The following is a 24,871-nucleotide window of genomic DNA, read 5'->3' on the forward strand; positions in this document are numbered from 1 at the left end:
GTACGATAACGGTACATTAAGATGACGGTATAAGATAAGGGTACTATAACGGTACACTAAGATGACAGTATAATAACGGTATAAGATAAGGGTATGAAAACGGTACACTAAGATGACGGTGTAATAACGGTATAAGATAAGGGTACGATAACGGTACATTAAGATGACAGTATAATAATGGTATAAGATAAGGGTACGATAACGGTACATTAAGATGACAGTATAATAACGGTATAAGGGTACGATAACGGTACGTTAAGATGACAGTATAATAATGGTATAAGATAAGGGTACGATAACGGTACATTAAGATGACAGTATAATAACGGTATAAGGGTACGATAACGGTACATTAAGATGACAGTATAATAACGGTATAAGGGTACGATAACGGTACATTAAGATGACAGTATAATAACGGTATAAGATAAGGGTACGATAACGGTACATTAAGATGACAGTATAACAACGGTATAAGATAAGGGTATGATAACGGTACATTAAGATGACTGTATAATAACGGTATAAGGGTACGATAACGGTACATTAAGATGACTGTATAATAACGGTATAAGGGTACGATAACGGTACATTAAGATGACAGTATAACAACGGTATAAGATAAGGGTATGATAACAGTACATTCAGATGACAGTATAATAACGGTATAAGGGTACGATAACGGTACATTAAGATGACAGTATAATAACGGTATAAGATAAGGGTATGATAACGGTACATTAAGATGACAGTATAATAAGGGTACGATAACGGTACGTTAAGATGACAGTATAATAACGGTATAAGGGTACGATAACGGTACGTTAAGATGACAGTATAATAATGGTATAAGATAAGGGTATGATAACGGTACATTAAGATGACAGTATAACAACGGTATAAGATAAGGGTATGATAACGGTACATTAAGATGACGGTATAATAACGGTATAAGGGTGCGATAACGGTACATTAAGATGACAGTATAACAACGGTATAAGATAAGGGTATGATAACAGTACATTCAGATGACAGTGAAGAAAAATTGGGGGTTAGTCAGCACATCCAGTGTGCAGGTGCGCATCTCTCATCTGACTGCCCTATGTGTACATACTGGTCCTGTGAGGCTGCGAGGCAGGGGTGTCGACTCCTGAGAGCATGTGCATCATACAGTCTCTAAATAATACTGCCAAATAGCAACCATACACTACTGCTGCTCAATGTCCACATATAACCCCATACAGACGTGTTCACATAGTACTGCCATATTTATAACACCAACATAATACGGCCACATAGTAGGTACATAACGCTGCTATGTAATGCCCACATATTACTCTCTCCATTCACATGCTATACTGCCCGCCACAATCCCTATTGATCTAGACTAGGGAATGGGTTTATGGTGTTTCCCAGCTACAGGCGTTTATCACCGATCCTCAGGACGACCGTGGCTTGGAAGAGCTTAAATCGAGGTGGGGTAAAGCATGCTTCCTGCACCTCCATTTAAATGCCATGATGCTGATGGAAACACATAGGGCCCTGAAAGGGTGAATAGTTAAAACACTGGAGGTCCAGGGCAGTGATGGGGTTAAAAGTGAAATCCCTCAGAAACGTAATAGAGATTTAAAAGATCACAGATATCATACATCCCGGCTGATAGTGGCTCCTGTTACTCTCCTGTATGCTGGGTACTGCCCTCTACATGTACCAGGATGAGCAGCACCTTTGTATCCTGGATAATCGCGCGACACATAGGGCACAACTACACTGCAACATTTGTCACACCAATGCCGCGCGACAATGTTTATAATGATAGTCTATGGTGATAGTCTACTCTACAAGGTGTGTCGATTTTTTTTTGTGTGTGTTGTGGTGGAGGGCGTAATGGCATGCTAGGGTGTAGGAAGGCAGGATCCAGGGGGCCCAAGTAAATTCTTGCCCAGGGTCCAATCAATATTAAAGACGGCCCTGATAACGGTCTCAGATAAGGGCACGATAACGGTACATTAAGATGACAGTATAATAATGGCATAAGTTAAGGGTATGATAACGGTACATTAAGATGACGGTATAATAACGGTATAAGATAAGGGTATGATAACGGTACACTAAGATGACGGTATAGTAACGGTATAAGATAAGTGTACGATAACGGTACATTAAGAGAACAGTATAATAACTGTATAAGATAAGGGTATGATAACGGTACACTAAGATGACAGTATAGTAACGGTATAAGATAAGGGTATGATAACGGTACATTAAGATGACGGTATAATAACGGTATAAGATAAGGGTATGTTAACGGTACACTAAGATGACGGTATAATAACGGTATAAGATAAGGGTACGATAACGGTACATTAAGATGACGATATAATAACGGTATAAGATAAGGGTACGATAACGGTACGTTAAAATGACGGTATAATAATGAAATGATTCAGTAAATAGTGGGACGTATGATTCTTCTCCTCCGCCCACAGCAATGCCAATCAGTGAATGTTCTCTTTGGGATAGAGTTCGGCAGTTCTTACACCCGGTGCCGGGCCCCGTGTCCCTGGTTCTGTCCTGCAGCGCACACTCCTCTTATGACCGGCTGCACAGTTCTCGCTCTCCGATTTTCGCAGCTCATACTCAGGGGCAGCTTTTCCCACCTCTGTTCCTGCCACCTCTAAGTCCAGACCACACTACATCCTCTCTGCTCCAACCCAGGGACTCTGGTGCACACTCCTAAAACCTCAACACCATGCCAGGCTCTGCCCGCAGAGGGCGTGCCCCTCCCCTGGTGGTCATCAGATGAGAGACTGCTGATCTCATGGCCTCTCAGCTGCACAACACAGGATGAAGTGGTCTGTGATAACAGGACAGGGGCCCATATAAAATGTCTGCACAGATGGAAGCAAACACTGAGGACATGTCACCATCATACTCACAGAATACATGTGATATTGACCACGGAGACAAGCCTGCAAAAGAAATCACATATCAAAGGCCGGAACATGGGGTGTGCTCTGCTCCCCAATACTGAGACATTAATGCAGATATATAACGCCAACTTTACCATGCAGCGCACACTGCATTACATGTGTGATATTGCATGGAACTGTCTGTATTACATGTGTGATATTACACTGTGCGACCTCTGTATTACATGTGTGATATTACACTGTGCGGCCTCTGTATTACATGTGTGATATTACACTGTGCGGGGTCTGTATTACATGTGTGATATTACACTGCGCGGCCTCTGTATTACATGTGTGATATTACACTGTGCGGCGTCTGTATTACATGTGTGATATTACACTGCGCGGCCTCTGTATTACATGTGTGATATTACACTGTGCGACCTCTGTATTACATGTGTGATATTACATGGAACTGTCTGTATTACATGTGTGATATTACACTGTGCGACCTCTGTATTACATGTGTGATATTACACTGTGCGGCCTCTGTATTACATGTGTGATATTACACTGTGCGACCTCTGTATTACATGTGTGATATTACACTGTGCGACCTCTGTATTACATGTGTGATATTACACTGTGCGACCTCTGTATTACATGTGTGATATTACACTGTGCGGCCTCTGTATTACATGTGTGATATTACACTGTGCGGGGTCTGTATTACATGTGTGATATTACACTGCGCGGCCTCTGTATTACATGTGTGATATTACACTGTGCGGCGTCTGTATTACATGTGTGATATTACACTGTGCGGCCTCTGTATTACATGTGTGATATTACACTGTGCGACCTCTGTATTACATGTGTGATATTACACTGTGCGGCCTCTGTATTACATGTGTGATATTACACTGTGCGACCTCTGTATTACATGTGTGATATTACACTGTGCGACCTCTGTATTACATGTGTGATATTACACTGTGCGACCTCTGTATTACATGTGTGATATTACACTGTGCGGCCTCTGTATTACATGTGTGATATTACACTGTGCGGGGTCTGTATTACATGTGTGATATTACACTGCGCGGCCTCTGTATTACATGTGTGATATTACACTGTGCGGCGTCTGTATTACATGTGTGATATTACACTGTGCGGCCTCTGTATTACATGTGTGATATTACACTGTGCGACCTCTGTATTACATGTGTGATATTACACTGTGCGGCGTCTGTATTACATGTGTGATATTACACTGTGCGGCCTCTGTATTACATGTGTGATATTACACTGTGCGACCTCTGTATTACATGTGTGATATTACACTGTGCGACCTCTGTATTACATGTGTGATATTACACTGTGCGGGGTCTGTATTACATGTGTGATATTACATGGAACTGTCTGTATTACATGTGTGATATTACATGGAACTGTCTGTATTACATGTGTGATATTACACTGTGCGACCTCTGTATTACATGTGTGATATTACACTGTGCGGCCTCTGTATTACATGTGTGATATTACACTGTGCGACCTCTGTATTACATGTGTGATATTACACTGTGCGACCTCTGTATTACATGTGTGATATTACACTGTGCGGGGTCTGTATTACATGTGTGATATTACACGGTGCGGCCTCTGTATTACATGTGTGATATTACACTGTGCGGGGTCTGTATTACATGTGTGATATTACACGGTGCGGCCTCTGTATTACATGTGTGATATTACACGGTGCGGCCTCTGTATTACATGTGTGATATTACACGGTGCGGCCTCTGTATTACATGTGTGATATTACACGGTGCGGCCTTTGTATTACATGTGTGATATTACACTGTGCGGCCTCTGTATTACATGTGTGATATTAAACTGCAGTGTCAGTATTACATGTGTGATATTACACTGTGCGACCTCTGTATTACATGTGTGATTTTACACGGTGCGGCCTCTGTAATACATGTGTGATATTACACGGTGCGGCCTCTGTATTACATGTGTGATACATGTGTGATATTAAACTGCAGTGTCAGTATTACATGTGTGATATTACACGGTGTGGCCTCTGTATTACATGTGTGATATTGCACTGTGCGGCCTCTGTATTACATGTGTGATATTACACTGTGCGACCTCTGTATTACATGTGTGATACATGTGTGATATTAAACTGCAGTGTCAGTATTACATGTGTGATATTACACTGTGCGGGGTCTGTATTACATGTGTGATATTACACGGTGCGGCCTCTGTATTACATGTGTGATATTACACGGTGCGGCCTCTGTATTACATGTGTGATATTACACGGTGCGGCCTCTGTATTACATGTGTGATATTACACGGTGCGGCCTTTGTATTACATGTGTGATATTACACTGTGCGGCCTCTGTATTACATGTGTGATATTAAACTGCAGTGTCAGTATTACATGTGTGATATTACACTGTGCGACCTCTGTATTACATGTGTGATTTTACACGGTGCGGCCTCTGTAATACATGTGTGATATTACACGGTGCGGCCTCTGTATTACATGTGTGATACATGTGTGATATTAAACTGCAGTGTCAGTATTACATGTGTGATATTACACGGTGTGGCCTCTGTATTACATGTGTGATATTGCACTGTGCGGCCTCTGTATTACATGTGTGATATTACACTGTGCGACCTCTGTATTACATGTGTGATACATGTGTGATATTAAACTGCAGTGTCAGTATTACATGTGTGATATTACACTGTGCAGTGTCTGTATTACATGTGTGATATTGCACTGTGCAGTGTCTGTATTACATGTGTGATATTGCACTGTGCGTCCTCTGTATTGTCAGGGATATAAAGCAAATGCTTTATATATTAAAAAAAAATAATGGATCAAAAAAATAATATTCAAGTGATATTGATCCACGAGGTGGACATATAGACACCTCAAAAGAGTTCGACCGAGAACCTAATTATTTTGTGCACTCAGTAAGAACAGGGTACAAGCGTCTATGCAAAAATATAAATGATTTATTATACAATAATTTAAAATACAAAAAAAAATAATCAATGTAAATTTCAATGATACACAATGATATGCAGAGATATATCAATTGATTATGCAAAGAAATTAAATCAAGAAAATGACAGATATGAGCCCTTGCTCTGCGAACTATGACCAATCTCGGATTGTATTAGGAGTAGTGTTGAGCGAGCATGCTCGGCACATCCGACTGCTCGGCCGAATACTGTGGGTGCTTGAGTACAATTTAATACAATGAAAGTCAATGGGAGACCGGAGCATTAAACCAGACACCCCATGCTCTGAAGAAAAAAGGGTGTCTGGTTCACAAAAAAAGGTTAGAAATTGATGGAAACACCATCAAAATGTGTTTGGAAACAGCATTAAGAGGATGGCTGGATACGTCTTGGACTCCTATTATCTACGACATATAATAGACAACCACACAAAGCCTATATGCCAAAAGCCAGGTATATGCAAGCCATCATTCTATCGATGAGACAGATGACAGGCTTAGTCAGCATACCTTACAATGGCACCCTTGTGCACTATGAGACTTTCCAAACCAGCTCTCATCTGACTGAGAGCCAGTAAGCCTCAAAGTTACTTCAGATCTCATGGATGGCTTGGGTGGACCTGCGCACCTAGATCAATATCATTAGGGAGACAAAAAGTTTTCTGATTGTCCTAACATAATATTCAATAATCTTTCTATACAGTTTTGTCATGTAAAAACTGATTAGCATAAACATGGGCATATGGGAAAGACATGCAAATGAGCAGAATCTGCCTTGTTTTTCAGTTAAAAAACCATTTGCATGGAAAATTTGCGATCTACACTACTCATGAACAGCGCCATCTATTGGTTTCATAGTCTTATGAGAAGAGTAATAGTCTTGTCATAACACTATGAAACCAATAGATGGCGCTGTTCATGAGTCATGAACAGAGCCATCTATTGGTTTCCTAGTCTTATAACAAGACTATTAGTGTAGCCTTTTGCATGGAAAATTTGCAATAAAAATTAGCAATTAGAATATTCACGATCTACACTACTCATGAACAGCGCCATCTATTGGTTTCATAGTATTATGACAAGACAATTGGTCTTGTCATAAGACTATGAAACCAACATATGGCGCTGTTCATCTTGTTGGGGCTTTAGTAAGTGGGGAATACTGCTCAACAGAGTCCACACACCGTGTAGCGCTCAGCCTATAATAGCCTACGCTAACACTGAGGTGTATATCGGATTGCTGCTATCATTCACACATCTTCTAGCACTTTATCTGCAGTAATATAAGCTAGGGTGCATCTGAGGACTATTGCCCTGCTTGTAATTACTCATGAACAGCGCCATCTATTGGTTTCATAATCTTATGACAAGACTATGAATCCAATAGATGGCGCTGTTCATGTGTAGTGTAGATCGCAAATATTGTAATCACGAATTTTCCATGCAAAAGGCTACACTAATTGTCTTGTCATAAGATTATGAAACCAATAGATGGCACTGTTCATGAGTAGTGTAGATTGCAAATTTTCCATGCAAATGGTTTTTCAGCTTAAAAACAAGGCAGATTCTGCTCATTTGCATGTCTTTCCCATATGCCCATGTTTATGCAAATGAGTTTTTACATGACAAAACTGTATATAAAGGTTATTGAATATTATGTTAGGACAATCAGAAAACTTTTTGTCTCTCTAATGATATTGATCTAGGTGCGCAGGTCCACCCAAGCCATCCAACAGATCTGAAGTAACTTTGAGGTTTACAGGCTCTCAGTCAGATATTAGGTGGTTTGGAATGTCTCATAGTGCACAAGGCTGCCATTGTAAGGTATGCTGACTAAGCCTGGTATCTGTCTCATGGATAGATTGATGGCTTGCACATACGTGGCTTTTGGCATAAAGCCTTTGTGTGGTTGTCTATTGTATGTCGTAGATAATAGGAGTCCAAGACACATCCAGCTATTCTCTTAATGCTGTTTCCAAACCATTTTGATTGGGTTTCCATAAATTTCTAACCTTTTTTTTATAAACCAGACACCCTCTTCTCTTCCAAGCAAGGGGTGCCTGGGGTTCTCCCATTGACTTCATTGTGCTCGGTAGAGCACACGAGCATACCGATGTGTTCGGCCAGAGCACCCGAGCACACGAGCACTTCGGTGCTCGATCAACACTAATTAGGAGTATTGCAATAAAGCTTATAAATTTGAGCTAAGCTAAGAGAAAGAAATACCAAAAACAGCCGCACCTCCAAGAAACAATAATGATTTATTAAAGACACAAAATTTTAAAACCATGGACAAATACAGCCTGATCCCACTGGAGGGAGAAGATGATGAAAATGAGACAAACCTCATCCAAAAGTACCATAAATAACATGGTGCTAACATAAGCAGAACATATCCATAGGACCAAAATGGTATACTTATCCGGTAGCACAGTGGTAACACAGGAGGAGAGAGAATGATGAACAACCCTTCAGTGGGACAAACAGGAAAATAAATTTCCTTTCCTCACGCGTATCGCTAGTCTCTAACTAGCTTCATCAGAGGTCCATGTAAATCTGTAGTAGTGCTTCAGAGTTTATATACTAACAATAATTAACATATAATGAAATACATCTGTGGTCAAACCTGTTGAGGCAATTGAGAGGAGAGGCGGGCAGGTGGGCATATCGAGGTGCACCGCCTCAATGCTCCCCGGTGCACGGTCTGAGCGCTACCGCATGTGCCGGACAAGCCGGCATGATGATGAAGCAGATGCGCATGCGCAAAATGGCGCCCGGCCGGAAGCTGACGCCATAGTGCGTTCCACAGACCGGAAAAGAACCTGGCGCAGCGTCACATCCGGGCGACAGAACGCGCAGTTCCCTCCCGTGGACCGCACAGGGCGGGGGATTGGTTGGAACGCAGGCTAAGTGGGGCAAATGTACTTAGCAATAGTACATATAGTATCATAATCAATCGAGTATGCTTGCATAATTTTAAAGAAGGTTTATATATAGATACATTGTGATGAAAAGTTCATTTAGTATACAGTGGGCCATGTTAGGCCAATATACACAATCATCCTAAAACACTATATTAACAACCATGACAAAAATAACACATGCATAATATATATGACAAATAAATAAATAAATAAATATAGTGCAAATATACAAGGTAGGGTTGTTAAGATACAGTAGGCACAATATAGGCCACCTGACCCAGAAATAGCGCCACTAGGGTAACCAAACAAAACACCACATAAATTGTGATAAAGAATGCATATATATGTATTGAAAAACCCACATATCACAGTTCATAGTCAATTAATAACTCATAAATTCATAATCGATTAAAAACTCACATAACAATTCATGATCAATTAATAGCTCAAACAGAATTATTTACACATACCCAGACGTGCGAATTTAGTATAATAAATATAACCTACAGAATCTACGTCAAATCCCCTGAGTCTGGATAATCATTGACAACATCAATATAAACAATTGTCTCAGACAACCGATACATTCATCTACATCTATCCAAAGACTTAAAGCCCAGAGGGCCAACCAGGTGGGAGACCGTGCACCGGGGAGCAAGGGGCCAGTAGCGCAAGCGCATTATGAAAAGAGCAAGATATTCAATAGATACAAATACATATATTGAAAAATATATATATACGAGAACGAGGGATAACATATTGTGTCACTGGAAATATAATTACAAGTATATAACGTTACATAAAATATATCATAGTATATAAATATAGTTGTGGTCCTGGCTACGGTGGGAGCAGAGTGGACGAACTGAGTTGGGGAGGGGTGACTGATTGTCAACTATCAATGGCTGAGGTGTGCCGGAAGCCATGGCCGTGTGCGAGCTAAATGAGGGGGAAGCCTGATGGTGAGAGAGGTGAAGAAAGGGGAAGGGTGGGAGGGGTAGAGCGCGGCGTCCATGATGGGAGAGCGAGGCGGCGCTATATAGGTCTCCTTCGCCCCTCCCACAAACACAGGCTGATCTTCAGCCTTGCTACTTGTGGTCCTGGCTACGGTGGGAGCAGAGTGGACGAACTGAGTTGGGGAGGGGTGACTGATTGTCAACTATCAATGGCTGAGGTGTGCCGGAAGCCATGGCCGTGTGCGAGCTAAATGAGGGGCAAAAATCAATCGGGTAGGAAAGATTAATGCGGAACTCGTAAAGCTAAGCTGGTGAAGGCTCCGGCAACCTCAACCTGCGGGTTCGGAACGTAGTGCGTGAAACGGGAAGATGCCATCTGCCCATTTTCTGGATGACGTGCGCTGGGACCCCATGACTTGACGCTGCGGATGCCGCCCCTATGCGGAATGAATGTCCCGAAATGGCCTTGGCATCGAACCCTAGTCCGAAGCTAAGATTCTGATGTGGTGAACGAACTGTGACGCCGTGAGATGTTTAGAGTTGAAAGGGAAAAGAGGGCTGCCCGGCGCGGGATCTTTGCAGTGGCGAATAGCTTTTGAACACGGCAACCGGGCACCAGTCATTGAAGGTCTGGTAGTAGCGAATTTTGACTGGCGGTCCCACTTGAGAAGTTTTGGTGAAGTGGAGTGATAGGGTGCAATGCGTCTGCTGCCAGGCTAGTTGATCTAAAGTGGGGCCTGCGTGTCCTGGAGAGCTGCTGAATTCCCCGGGCCGTAAGAACCCGTAAAGACACTATGCTTTTATATGGCCCGAAAGGATCATTGTCTAGGGAGGTGGAAAAGGCCCTGAACATTGCCCCGGTGACTGGTTTCCTGCGGGACTCTGGCTTGCTGCTGTTCTTTTGAATCTGGCATTACCTGATGAGCTGACCTAGATTACCTGGACTTGGCGTACGAAACCGTGGAACAGGAACGACCTGGATGGAAAGGGACCTGAGACTGGTACCTGGATGAAATCACCTAAGCGAAATTTGAACAAAATAGACCTCTGGGATGACCCTGGAAAAACATGGGATGAGGCTTGAGAGATGCTGGAGATAAAGTAGAACCTGACGTGGATCAGGGAGCGGGAGCGCGCGTTGTCAATTAACTTAACCGTGCCTGATACATGCGAGGCCAGAGAGCGAAACGAAAGACCTGATCCGTGTCAGGTGGTCGAGCTCGTGAACTAGCTGTGTGGCTAGTGGCAAGTGCCCCTGAGGCGCACCAGGGTCCAACCGGGCTGAAACGGCCTGATGCGTGTCAGACGACTGACGTACCTGCTGCGTGGCAGGACCGTGGAGAAGCACATGATGCGAGTCAGGAATATGAAATATGACATGAAAGAAAACCCTGTCCCTGATGCGTGTCAGGGCGGTAAATGAACCTCATGCGTGTCAGGAAAATAAAACATGAACTGCTGCGTGGCAGATATAAAGCGAATGAACCTGATGCGTGTCAGGAAAATAAAACACGAACTGCTGCGTGGCAGACCAAATATCGAATGAACCTGATGCGTGTCAGGAAAATAGAACATGAACTGCTGCGTGGCAGATATAAAGCGAATGAACCTGATGCGTGTCAGGAAAATAAAACACGAACTGCTGCGTGGCAGACCAAATATCGAATGAACCTGATGCGTGTCAGGAAAATAGAACATGAACTGCTGCGTGGCAGATATAAAGCGAATGAACCTGATGCATGTCAGGAAAATAAAACACGAACTGCTGCGTGGCAGACAAAAGATCGAATGAACCTGATGCGTGTCAGGAAAAATAAAATGACATGAATCTGCTGCGTGGCAGACAAATGACCGGATAAGATCGATGCGTCTCTGGAAAATAAAATCACATGAATCCGCCGCGCGGCAGACAAACGACAGAACAAACCCAAGCGTCTCAGTAAATTAATGACGTGAATCTGCCGCGCGGCGGACAGACGACCGGACCCATCTTTTTTTTTTTTTTTTTTTGAACGGAAGTGACCTGGATGAAAAAGGGGGGCCTAGGATTGGTACCTTGAGGACTTCGCCTAGCGAATTTTTGAACCTAGACGAACCTCCGGGGTGACCCTAAAAACATGGGGTGAGGTTTGAGAGATGCAGAAGAAAGGTAGAACCTGACATGAATCAAGGAGCGGAAGCTGAGGGTCAAGCTTGACCGTGCCCGATACATGTGAGGCGCCCTTGAATGACCTGATGCCTTGCGGGCGGCCGGAACCCGTGAACTAGCTGCGTGGCTAGAGGCGAAGCCCTTGAGGCGCATCAGGGTCCGACCAGGTTAGAACGGGCCGAGTAGGGCGGCCGATGCACCTGCTGCGTGGCAGGACCACGACAGCACCTGATGCGTGTCAGGAAGTGCAAACGAGACGTGAGAACCAGACCCTGATGCGTGACAGGGCGGTGGATGAACCTGATGCGTGTCAGGAAAACTAACATGGACTGCTGCGTGGCAGACCAAAACTGAGAACCTGATGCGTGTCAGGGAAAGAAACGAGACCGGAAAGGGCATCTGCTGCGTGGCAGACGATTACGTGGATGAAACATTAAATGAGATAGAAAATTGACATGAATCTGCTGCGTGGCAGACAATTGCGTGAATGAACCTAAAGCAAGAAATTAAATTGACATGAATCTGCTGCGTGGCAGACAATAGCGTGCATGAACCTAAAGCAAGACAGAAAATTGACATGAATCTGCTGCGTGGCAGACAATAGCGTGCATGAAAACCTGAAAGCGAAACCGGAAAATTGACATGAATCTGCTGCGTGTCAGACAATTGCGTGAATGAACCTAAAGTAAGACAGAAAATTGACATGAATCTGCTGCGTGGCAGACAATAGCGTGCATGAACCTAAAGCAAGACATAAAATTGACATGAATCTGCTGCGTGGCAGACAATAGCGTGCATGAAAACCTGAAAGCGAAACCGGAAAATTGACATGAATCTGCTGCGTGGCAGACAATAGCGTGCATGAACCTAAAGCAAGACAAAAAATTGACATGAATCTGCTGCGTGGCAGACAATAGCGTAAATGAATCCAAGGAAAAGATAACTTTTTGACATGAATCTGCTGCGTGGCAGGCAATAGCGTGGATGAACCTAAGGAAAAATTGACATGAATCTGCTGCGTGGCAGACAATAGCGTAAATGAATCTAAGGAAAAGACAAAATTGACATGAATCTGCTGCGTGGCAGACAATAGCGTGGATGAACCTGAGGAAAAATTGACATGAAACTGCCACGTGGCAGACAATAGCGTGAATGAATCTAAGGAAAAGACAAAATTGACATGAATCTGCTGCGTGGCAGAAAATAGCGTGAATGACACAGACCAAATTGGCATGAATCTGCTGCGTGGCGGACAATAGCGTGGATGAACCTGAGGAAAAATTGAAATGAAACTGCTGCGTGGCAGACAATAGCGTGAATTAATCTAAGGAAAAGACAAATTGACATGAATCTGCTGCGTGGCAGAAAATAGCGTGAATGAAACAGACAAAATTGACATGAAGCTGCTGCGTGGCAGACAATAGCGTGGCGGACAATTTGACCTGAATCTGCCGTGTGGCAGACACTGACGTTTTAGTAGAGATCTTAAGAATGGTGGAGAACTGCATAATTGACGAGCTACCATGGAAATATGAACGATTAGCAAAGCTTGATAGCAGCAGAGGATAAGAGAAGTTGCAGGACAATGCTATATGATCTATGTACAGATAAGCAGATACATGCTGGTGAAGATCGCTGCGATCGTACCATTATAATGTAATGATATAGCAGAGCTGTGTTTGACTTTTGGAAGGAAGCATGAGAGCTGGACTGCCTGCTATGTGTGGTCCTATACAGGACGGCATTCATTACTGTGGTGCAGCACCAAAGAGAGTTCTTCAGGAACCTATCTCCACTTACAGATGAGGGAATTGATTCTAAACTAATTGGATTTGGGAGGTGGGGCCAGCAGGCAGACGTGTGGAAGCGTCGGCGTTGCCTGGAGACCAGTGCGGGGGGTGAGGCCAGCAGGCAGACATGTGGAAGCGTCGGTGTTGCCTGGAGACCAGTGCGGGAGGTGGGGCCAGCAGGCAGACAAGTGAAATCGTTTGAAGAGCGCGGCGCCGAGGCTCCCAGGAAAGGGAGCAGCTCAAGGCGCCGCTTCGCTTACCAGGGGAGCGCGGTTCGGGAAGGTTGAGAACTTCCGACCGGAGGCAGGAACGAGCAGGAACGAGCACAAGCAGGAACAGGAACGAGCAGCAGCGGTAAGCGGCAGCGTCGGCACTGAAACCGGAAGTGCAGAGACGTCACGGTAGAGCGCGGCGTCCATGATGGGAGAGCGAGGCGGCGCTATATAGGTCTCCTTCGCCCCTCCCACAAACACAGGCTGATCTTCAGCCTTGCTACTTATTAAAGCAGTGACACCAATACAAAGAGCTCAAGGAGGACATTTTCAATAAAAAAGGGTGGCTCAACGACTGTACAAATAAAGTGACCAAAGGTGCCTAAAGTGCTTAAAGTGCTAAGTGTCAAATATACTCCATAGGGAAGGAAGTGAAGTCAACGATTTCCAAGGTTCCCATGGTCAGATGACCAAAGGTACCCAAAAATGCTTAAAGTGCCAAGTGTCGAGTATGCTCCATGAAGAAGGAAGTGAAGTCCATGGCTTCAGTGGGTCCCATAGTCAGGTTTCAGTGGGTCTTTGTGGAACCTAAAACATGAGGTAAAAGGGGTGAGAAAAGGGTGAAACGTGCTGATACCCATAAAGATAACCAAGGGGTAGATGATTAAAACATAATCTTTATTAGATCAAGACAAGATCTATGTGTAAAAACCCGTGAAAGTTAGTTCTTCATTTAAACCCTCTGGAAACTGTGAACCAAGGTTGAAGATCCACCTTGATTCAGAACAAAGCAACCTTTTGGAGATAAAGACACCCCTAATGTTGCCCCGAACAATGTCCAGTCCTGCCACCCGTAAATCATCATACCTGCCCTCATGACAATCCAAGAAATGGGTTGCCACTGATGTCAGGGGTTTCTCCCCCTTGCTTCTGTCTCGTGCTGCTAAGCGAATATTCGATGTATGTTGTTGTACTCTTTTCCTGAGCTCCTGCATGGTCTGGCCCACATAGATCTTGTTACAGGGGCAGAGCAGGGCGTAGACAACATTCCTGGAACGGCAATTGACATAGTGTTTTAAATCTACACTGCGGTTATCTCCATAGGAGAGAGTATCCGAGTGGAGCATGAACTGGCAAATATTACAATCCCCACAGGGATATGTGCCCTTCAATGCGCCACCCCTGGCCGTGGAAACAACAGGTCGTTGGAAGTGGCTACGTACCAGGGTATCTTTAAAATTAGGTGCCCTCCGAGCCACAATCCTGGGTGTTTCATCCACATGCGAGGCTAATTTGGCATCCGAGCGAAGTAAGAACCAGTGTGTATTTAGAATTCTGTAAAGATCAGACCACTGGTTATTATACCTGGTGATTAAACGTATTTTATTATCTCTTGATTTTACCTTAGGTATAAATAGATCTTCGCGATTAGCCCCTTTGGCCCTCTCGAATGCCTGGGCTGTGACCTTTTTGGGATAACCCCTCTCATTCAAACGTGATGTCAGATCTTGTGCGGCCTCTTTAAAATCATTCAGATCGGAACAGTTGCGTCGTAGACGTAAAAACTGGCCCCTAGGTATCCCCTTCTTTAGATGTGTCGGGTGGAAGCTGGCAAAATGAAGTAAGTTATTGGTGGCAGTGCTTTTTCGAAACAGGGATGTAACAATTTTGGAGTCTCTCAATCTGATCCGGAGATCCAGGAACTCGACTTCAGAATCCGAAATCTTATGCGTTAGGAATATATTCAATGGGTTCTTGTTTAGATGGCCAATGAACTCCTCGCAATTTTGTTGTGACCCCTGCCAAAGAAAGACGATGTCGTCGATAAATCGGTACCAACCAATCACCTGGTTTCTGAATTGGTCCAATGGGTACACAAGTGTGGCCTCCCACCAACCCAAAAACAGGTTGGCATAGGAGGGTGCACACCGTGCACCCATGGCTGTGCCAGAAACTTGTCTGTAAAAGGTCCGATCGAAGACAAAGTAATTGTGCGTGAGCACGAACTCCAGTAAACTCACCAGGAATGTGTGATGAGCCGCGTCACCAGTAGTGGAGCCAGACAGGAAGAATTTCACAGCCTCTAGTCCATCATTGTGAGCAATATTTGAGTACAGTGACTCGACATCACAGGTAACCATCAGGGTACCGGGAGGTAGGGTGATGTCTCCTAATACCTGAATTAGATGCATAGAGTCCCGAATGTAGGATTTAAGGCCCAAAACAAAAGACTGCAAGAAAAAGTCCAAATAAATACAGGCTTGCTCACACAGGCCCCCAATCCCTGCCACAATTGGGCGGCCAGGTGGATTTTGTAAATGTTTATGAACCTTGGGCAACATATAGAACGTAGGTGTGATGGGGCAACTCACCTCCAAGAACAGATGTTCCCGCTTAGTGATAATCCTCATATCAAGGGCTCTTCTCAAGAGTTGATCAAGTTTCTTCTTGAAGAATGTGGTAGGATCTTTGTCCGCCTCTTCTTCTTTTGGATGAGGTTTGTCTCATTTTCATCATCTTCTCCCTCCAGTGGGATCAGGCTGTATTTGTCCATGGTTTTAAAATTTTGTGTCTTTAATAAATCATTATTGTTTCTTGGAGGTGCGGCTGTTTTTGGTATTTCTTTCTCTTAGCTTAGCTCATGCTTTTGTTTATACCAGGCCTGCACTCCTTCACTTTATTATCGGTGTGCCCCCCGCCATTACATTGTTAAAGCTTATAAATTTATCGGCTTGATATCAAACTAGGGAATATAAAGATTCCCAACAGTGAAATTTTTTCCAAATTCAATATTAGATCCTTTATTCAGTTATATGCATCGTAACTGAATAACACCAATATTGATGTAGCACCTTAACACTATATCCACACAAAAGGGGGATTTTGGGTAGATATAAAGCAAATTAATTTATCAATACTACACACGCATAAAAATCATACAGTACCCGTGAAAGTAGGTGATAGGCAGAGTCTAGGGGAAGTCAGCTCTCAAGAGTTTCTCGGATAATCAAGATTTCTCTCCAGGCTCTCTTTTTCTTTGTTTTCCTTCTTTTTTTCTCTGTCTTTCTCCTTCTTTTTTCTTTTTGGTATGTATTTTCTTAACCAAAAACTTATCAGATGAACACACCTTCCTAGTTTGGAACTCTCCAATCATTGTCGGATAGGCGTGTACATTGATAAGGAATGTGATGTCATAACACTACGCAGAATGCACTTTTGATACTGGTGTAGTGTTACCTACTCATACCTAGGTGGCACTGTTGTATAAGCTATAAGCATCATACCATTAAGGGTTAACTCATACATGCCTGACATCTTCAACACTACACATACCTTTCATCTGGAGGCCTTATCTCAGAGCTGAGAGACAAACTTTGATACATGAACCAACTATAATATAGACTCGGGGGACCATCTTGACACTTCTCATGCTTTGGAATTTATGTTCAGATGAAAAATACAATGAAGCCTCTACTACCACAGGTGGCATGTATCTTCTAACTGTCTAAATGACGATTGACTATTAGTTACAAAAACTCATTCCCAGTAGTCCATACAAAAATAGCGATTATAACAGCGCCAGGAGCTCAACCGAGAACCAACAACCAGCTAGCCCAGAGTCCAGAAACTATAAGCTATAAACCGCACCCCTAGAAGGGGTAAGCAGTAATAAATAGGGGAGGTTAAATTACCAAACAAACAACACCTTCCAGAGGTGTGGTCATTACCAAAACAACACAGACACAAAGGATCTACAAGGAACCATTCAGATTAACCCACGTGTTGCCAGTCTCTCTGATCTCCAGGCCACTGTCACTGGAGTGTCCATGACTGTCTGTATTACATGTGTGATAATACATGGGACTGTCTGTATTACATCTGTGCTATTACATGGGGCAGTGTCTGTATTACATGTGTGATAATACATACGACTGTCTGTATTACATGTGCGAAATTACATTGGACTATCTGTATTACATGTGTGATATTACATGGGGCAGTACTCACGGGTTCGGCGTCTCTCTTGGTGTAGAAATACAATGTCGTGTTCTGAAGCTTAAACCAGTATTTTGCCCAAGTTAATTTCTATTAATTATAAAAAATAAAAAAAAATCAGTGACCCAAGTAATAGAACACAATGTGGCACTGTCCTTCCACTATGCCCTCACCTCCTCCGCTGCAGTCCTGTCTCCTCCACTGTCCTACCACTATGCCCTCACCTCCTCCGCTGCAGTCCTGTCTCCTCCACTGTCCTACCACTATGCCCTCACCTCCTCCGCTGCAGTCCTGTCTCCTCCACTGTCCTACCACTATGCCCTCACCTCCGCCGCTGTAGTCCTGTCTCCTCCACTGTCCTACCACTATGCCCTCACCTCCTCCGCTGCAGTCCTGTCTCCTCCACTGCCCTACCACTATGCCCTCACTTCCTCCGCTGTAGTCCTGTCTCCTCCACTGTCCTACCACTATGACCTCACCTCCTCCGCTGCAGTCCTGTCCCCTTTACTGCCCTGCCACCATGACCTCACCTCCTCTACTGCAGTCCTGTCCCCTTTACTGCCCTGACACCATGCCCTCACCTCCTCCACTACCCCTGCCACTATGCCCTTACCTCCTCCGCTGCAGTCCTGTCCCCTACACTGCCCTGCCACTATGTCCTTACCTCCTTCACTGCAGTCCTGTCACCTTCACTACCCCTGCCACTTATCCCTCACCTCCTCCTCTGCAATCCTGTCCCCTCCACTGCCCTGCCACTATGTTATCACCTACTCCGTTGTAGTCCTGTCCCCTTCACTACCCCTGCCACTCTTCCCTCACCTCCTTCGCTTAAGACCTGTCCCCGCCACTGCCCTGCCACTCTTCCCTCACCTCCTCCACTACCCCTGCCACTATGCCCTCACCTCCGCTGCAGTCCTGTCCCCACCCCTGCCACTATGCCCTCACTTCCTCCGCTGTAGTCCTGTCCCCTTCACTACCCCTGCCACTATGCCACCTCCTCCGCTGCAGTCCTGTCCACTTCACTCCCCTGCCAATATGCCCTCACTTCCTCCACTACCCCTGCCACTATGCCCTAACATTCACTGCAGTCCTGCACCCTCTACTGCCCTGTCACTATGCCCTCACTTCCTCTGCTGCAGTCCTGCCCGCTCCACTGCCCTGCCACTATGCCCTCACCTCCTCCGCTGCAGTCCTGCCCCCTCCACTGCCCTGCCGCTATGCCTTTTCCTCCTCCGCTGCAGTCCTGTTTCCTTTATTGCCCTGCCACTATGCCCTCTCCTCCTCCGCTGTAGTCCTGTCCCCTACACTACCGCTGCCACTATGCCCTCACCTCCTCTGCTGCAGTCCTGCCCCTTCACTACCCCTGCCACTATGCCCTCACCTCATCCACTACAGTCCTGCCCCCTCCACTACCCTGCCACTATGCCCTCACCTCCACCACTGCAGTCCTGCCCCCTCCACTGCCCTGCTACTATGCCATCACTTCCTCTGCTGCAGTCCTGTCCCCTCCACTGCCCTGCCACTCTTCCCTCACCTCCTCCACTGCAGTCCTGCCCCCTCCACTGCCCTGCCACTATGCCCTCACCTCCTCCGCTGCCGTCCTGTCCCCTCCACTGCCCTGCCACTATGCCCTCACCTCCTCCGCTGCCGTCCTGTCCCCTCCACTGCCCTGCCACTATGCCATCACCTCTTCTGCTGCCGTCCTATCCCCTACACTGCCCTGCCACTATGCTTGTACCTCCTCCACTATGACATCACCTCTTCCGCTGCTGTCCTGTCCCCTCCACTGCCCTGCCACTATGCCATCACCTCCTCTGCTGCAGTCCTGTCCCCTCTACTGTTCTGCCATCACCTTCTCCACTGCAGTCCTGTCCCCTTTACTGCTCTGCCACTATGCCCTCACCTCCTCCGCTGTAGTCCTGCCCCCTTCACTACCACGGCCACTATGCCCTCACCTCATCTGCTGCAGTCCTGCCCCTTCACTACCCCTGCCCCTATGCCCTCACCTCCTCCGCTGTAGTCCTGCCCCCTCCACTGCCCTGCCACTATGCCCTCACCTCATCCACTACAGTCCTGCCCCCTCCACTGCCCTGCCACTATGCCATCACCTCCTCTGCTGCCGTCCTGTCCCCTACACTGCCCTGCCACTATGCTATTACCTCCTCCACTATGCCATCACCTCCTCCGCTGCAGTCCTGTCCCCTCTACGTTCCTGCCATCACCTTCTCCACTGCAGCCCTGTCCCCTTTACTGCCCTGCCACTATGCCATCTCCTCCTCCGCTGTAGACCGGTCCCCTCCACTACCCCTGCTACTATGCCCTCACATCCTCCAATCCTCCACTGCAGTCCTGTCCCCTTCACTGCCCTGCCACTATGCCATCACCTTCTCCGCTGCAATCCTGCCCCCTCCACTGCCCTGCCACTATGCCCTCACCTCTTCCGCTGCCGTCCTGTCCCCTCCACTGCCCTGACACTATGCCATCACCACCTCTACTGCCGTCCTGTCCCCTACACTGCTCTGCCACTATGCTATCACCTCCTCCACTATGCCATCACCTCCTCCGCTGCAGTCCTGCCCCCTCCACTGCCCTGCTGCTATGTTTTCACCTCCTCTGCTGCAGTCCTGCCCCCTCCACTGCCCTAACACTATATCCTCACCCTTCACTGCAGTCCTGTCCCCTCCACTGCCCTGCCACTATGCCCTCACCTCCTCCGCTGTAGTCCTAACCCCTTCACTACCACGGCCACTATGCCCTCACCTCATCTGCTGCAGTCCTGCCCCTTCACTACCCCTGCCACTATGCCCTCACCTCCTCTGCTGTAGTCCTGCCCCATCCACTGCCCTGCCACTATGCCCTCACCTCATCCACTACAGTCCTGCCCCCTCCACTGCCCTGCCACTATGCCCTCACCTCATCCACTACAGTCCTGCCCCCTCCACTGCCCTGCCACTATGCCCTCACCTCCTCCGCTGCAGTCCTGCCTCCTCCACTGCCCTGCCACTATGCCATCACCTCCTCTGCTGCCGTCCTGTCCCCTACACTGCCCTGCCACTATGCTATTACCTCCTCCACTATGCCATCACCTCCTCCGCTGCAGTCCTGTCCCCTTTACTGCCCTGCCACTATGCCCTCTCCTCCTCCGCTGTAGTCCTGTCCCCTCCACTACCCCTGCTACTATGCCCTCACATCCTCCAATCCTGCACAGGCAGGTGTACAGGTGATATAGGGCAGGTGTACAGGTGATATCGGACAGGTGATATAGGGCAGGTGTACAGGTGATATCGGACAGGTGATATAGGGCAGGTGTACAGGTGATATAGGGCAGGTGTGCAGGTGATATCGGGCAGGTGGGCAGGTGATATAGGGCAGGTGATATAGGGCAGGTGGGGAGGTGATATTGGACAGGTGATATAGGGCAGGTGTACAGGTGAGATCGGACAGGTGATATAGGGCAGGTGTACAGGTGATATAGGGCCGGTGTAGAGGTGATATAGGACAGGTGATATCGGGCAGGTGATATAGGGCAGGTGTACAGGTGATATCGGGCAGGTGATATAGGGCAGGTGTACAGGTGATATCGGGCAGGTGATATAGGGCAGGTGTACAGGTGATATCGGGCAGGTGATATAAGGCAGGTGGGCAGGTGATATCGGGCAGGTTTACAGGTGATATCGGACAGGTGATATAGGGTAGGTGTAAACCTGCCCTATATCACCTGTCCGATATCACCTGTCCACCTGCCCTGATATAGAGCAGGTGTACAGGTGATATCGGACAAGTGATATAGGGCAGGTGTACAGGTGATATAAGGCCGGTTTAGAGGTGATACAGGACAGGTGATATAGGGCAGGTGTACAGGTGATATCGGACAGGTGATATAGGGCAGGTGTACAGGTGATATCGGAAAGGTGATATAGGGCAGGTGGGCAGGTGATATAGGGCAGGTGTACAGGTGATATCGGACAGGTGATATAGGGTAGGTGTAAACCTGCCCTATATCACCTGTCCGATATCACCTGTCCGATATCACCTGTCCACCTGCCCTGATATAGAGCAGGTGTACAGGTGATATCGGACAAGTGATATAGGGCAGGTGTACAGGTGATATAGGGCAGGTGGACAGGTGATATTGGACAGGTGATATAGGGCAGGTGTACAGGTGATATCGGGCAGGTGATATAGGGCAGGTGTACAGGTGATATCGGGCAGGTGATATAGGGCAGGTGTACAGGTGATATCGGACAGGTGATATAGGGCAGGTGTACAGGTGATATCGGGCAGGTGATATAGGGCAGGTGTACAGGTGATATCGGGCAGGTGATATAGGGCAGGTGTACAGGTGATATCGGGCAGGTGATATAGGGCAGGTGTACAGGTGATATCGGGCAGGTGATATAGGGCAGGTGTACAGGTGATATCGGGCAGGTGATATAGGGCAGGTGTACAGGTGATATCGGGCAGGTGATATAGGGCAGGTGTACAGGTGATATCGGGCAGGTGATATAGGGCAGGTGTACAGGTGATATAGGGCAGGTGTACAGGTGATATCGGGCAGGTGATATAGGGCAGGTGTACAGGTGATATCGGGCAGGTGTACAGGTGATATCGGGCAGGTGATATAGGGCAGGTGTACAGGTGATATCGGGCAGGTGATATAAGGCAGGTGGGCAGGTGATATCGGGCAGGTGTACAGGTGATATCGGACAGGTGATATAGGGTAGGTGTACAGGTGATATCGGGCAGGTGATATAGGGCAGGTGTACAGGTGCTATAGGGCAGGTGTACAGGTGATATCGGGCAGGTGATATAAGGCAGGTGGGCAGGTGATATAAGGCAGGTGGGCAGGTGATATAAGGCAGGTGGGCAGGTGATATAAGGCAGGTGGGCAGGTGATATAGGGCAGGTGTACAGGTGATATCGGACAGGTGATATAGGGCAGGTGTACAGGTGATATAAGGCCGGTGTAGAGGTGATACAGGACAGGTGATATAGGGCAGGTGGACAGGTGATATCGGACAGGTGATATAGGGCAGGTGTACAGGTGATATCGGACAGGTGATATAGGGCAGCTGTACAGGTGATATAGGTCAGGTGTACAGGTGATATCGGACAGGTGATATAAGGCAAGTGGGCAGGTGATATCGGGCAGGTGATATCGGACAGGAGATATCGGACAGGTGATATCGGACAGGTGATATAGGGCAGGTGTACAGGTGATATCGGACAGGTGATATAGGGCAGCTGTACAGGTGATATAGGGCAGGTGTACAGGTGATATTGGGCAGGTGATATAAGGCAAGTGGGCAGGTGATATCGGGCAGGTGATATAGGGCAGGTGTACAGGTGATATCGGACAGGTGATATAGGGCAGGTGTACAGGTGATATCGGAAAGGTGATATAGGGCAGGTGGGCAGGTGATATCGGACAGGTGATATAGGGCAGGTGTACAGGTGATATCGGACAGGTGATATCGGACAGGTGATATAGGGCAGGTGTACAGGGTAGGTGTAAACCTGCCCTATATCACCTGTTCGATATCACCTGTCCACCTGCCCTGATATAGAGCAGGTGTACAGGTGATATCGGACAAGTGATATAGGGCAGGTGTACAGGTGATATAAGGCCGGTGTAGAGGTGATACAGGACAGGTGATATAGGGCAGGTGGACAGGTGATATCGGACAGGTGATATAGGGCAGGTGTACAGGTGATATCGGACAGGTGATATAGGGCAGGTGTACAGGTGATATCGGACAGGTGATATAGGGCAGGTGTACAGGTGATATCGGAAAGGTGATATAGGGCAGGTGGGCAGGTGATATAGGGCAGGTGTACAGGTGATATCGGACAGGTGATATAGGGTAGGTGTAAACCTGCCCTATATCACCTGTCCGATATCACCTGTCCGATATCACCTGTCCACCTGCCCTGATATAGAGCAGGTGTACAGGTGATATCGAACAAGTGATATAGGGCAGGTGTACAGGTGATATAGGGCAGGTGGACAGGTGATATAGGGCAGGTGTACAGGTGATATCGGACAGGTGATATAGGGTAGGTGTAAACCTGCCCTATATCACCTGTCCGATATCACCTGTCCGATATCACCTGTCCGATATCACCTGTCCACCTGCCCTGATATAGAGCAGGTGTACAGGTGATATCGGACAGGTGATATAGGGCAGGTGTACAGGTGATATAGGGCAGGTGTACAGGTGATATCGGGCAGGTGATATAGGGCAGGTGTACAGGTGATATCGGACAGGTGATATAGGGCAGGTGTACAGGTGATATCGGGCAGGTGATATAGGGCAGGTGTACAGGTGATATCGGGCAGGTGATATAGGGCAGGTGTACAGGTGATATCGGGCAGGTGATATAGGGCAGGTGTACAGGTGATATCGGGCAGGTGATATAGGGCAGGTGTACAGGTGATATCGGGCAGGTGATATAGGGCAGGTGTACAGGTGATATCGGGCAGGTGATATAGGGCAGGTGTACAGGTGATATCGGGCAGGTGATATAGGGCAGGTGTACAGGTGATATCGGGCAGGTGATATAGGGCAGGTGTACAGGTGATATCGGGCAGGTGATATAGGGCAGGTGTACAGGTGATATCGGGCAGGTGATATAGGGCAGGTGTACAGGTGATATCGGGCAGGTGATATAGGGCAGGTGTACAGGTGATATCGGGCAGGTGATATAGGGCAGGTGTACAGGTGATATCGGGCAGGTGTACAGGTGATATCGGGCAGGTGATATAGGGCAGGTGTACAGGTGATATCGGGCAGGTGATATAAGGCAGGTGGGCAGGTGATATCGGGCAGGTGATATCGGGCAGGTGTACAGGTGATATCGGACAGGTGATATAGGGTA

General features: G+C 46.7%; 1 protein-coding gene and 1 long non-coding RNA gene across 4 annotated transcripts in view; both read right to left on the reverse strand.

Moving 5' to 3' along the window:
* Positions 1-24,871, reverse strand: part of LOC121005057 — a 50,272-nt gene that overhangs the window by 14,513 nt on the left and 10,888 nt on the right. For both annotated transcript variants that reach the window (XM_040437576.1, XM_040437575.1), the window contains exons 2-3: positions 18,005-18,082; positions 2,940-2,972 (exon numbers count right to left, since the gene is read on the reverse strand). In XM_040437576.1, the coding sequence (XP_040293510.1) occupies positions 2,940-2,972; positions 18,005-18,082 (111 nt within the window). The remainder of the gene's footprint in view (positions 1-2,939; positions 2,973-18,004; positions 18,083-24,871) is intronic.
* Positions 19,401-20,294, reverse strand: LOC121005058. 2 transcript variants are annotated; one of them, XR_005779866.1, is made up of 3 exons: positions 20,172-20,294; positions 20,050-20,100; positions 19,401-19,895 (listed from the first exon to the last, which is right to left on the reverse strand). It is a non-coding gene; the product is annotated as an uncharacterized LOC121005058 (long non-coding RNA). The 2 variants fall into 2 exon arrangements; XR_005779865.1 differs by having other exon boundaries at positions 19,999-20,100.

This window comes from Bufo bufo, chromosome 6 (genome assembly GCF_905171765.1).
Source record: "Bufo bufo chromosome 6, aBufBuf1.1, whole genome shotgun sequence".
Classification (NCBI taxonomy): Eukaryota; Metazoa; Chordata; class Amphibia; order Anura; family Bufonidae; genus Bufo; species Bufo bufo.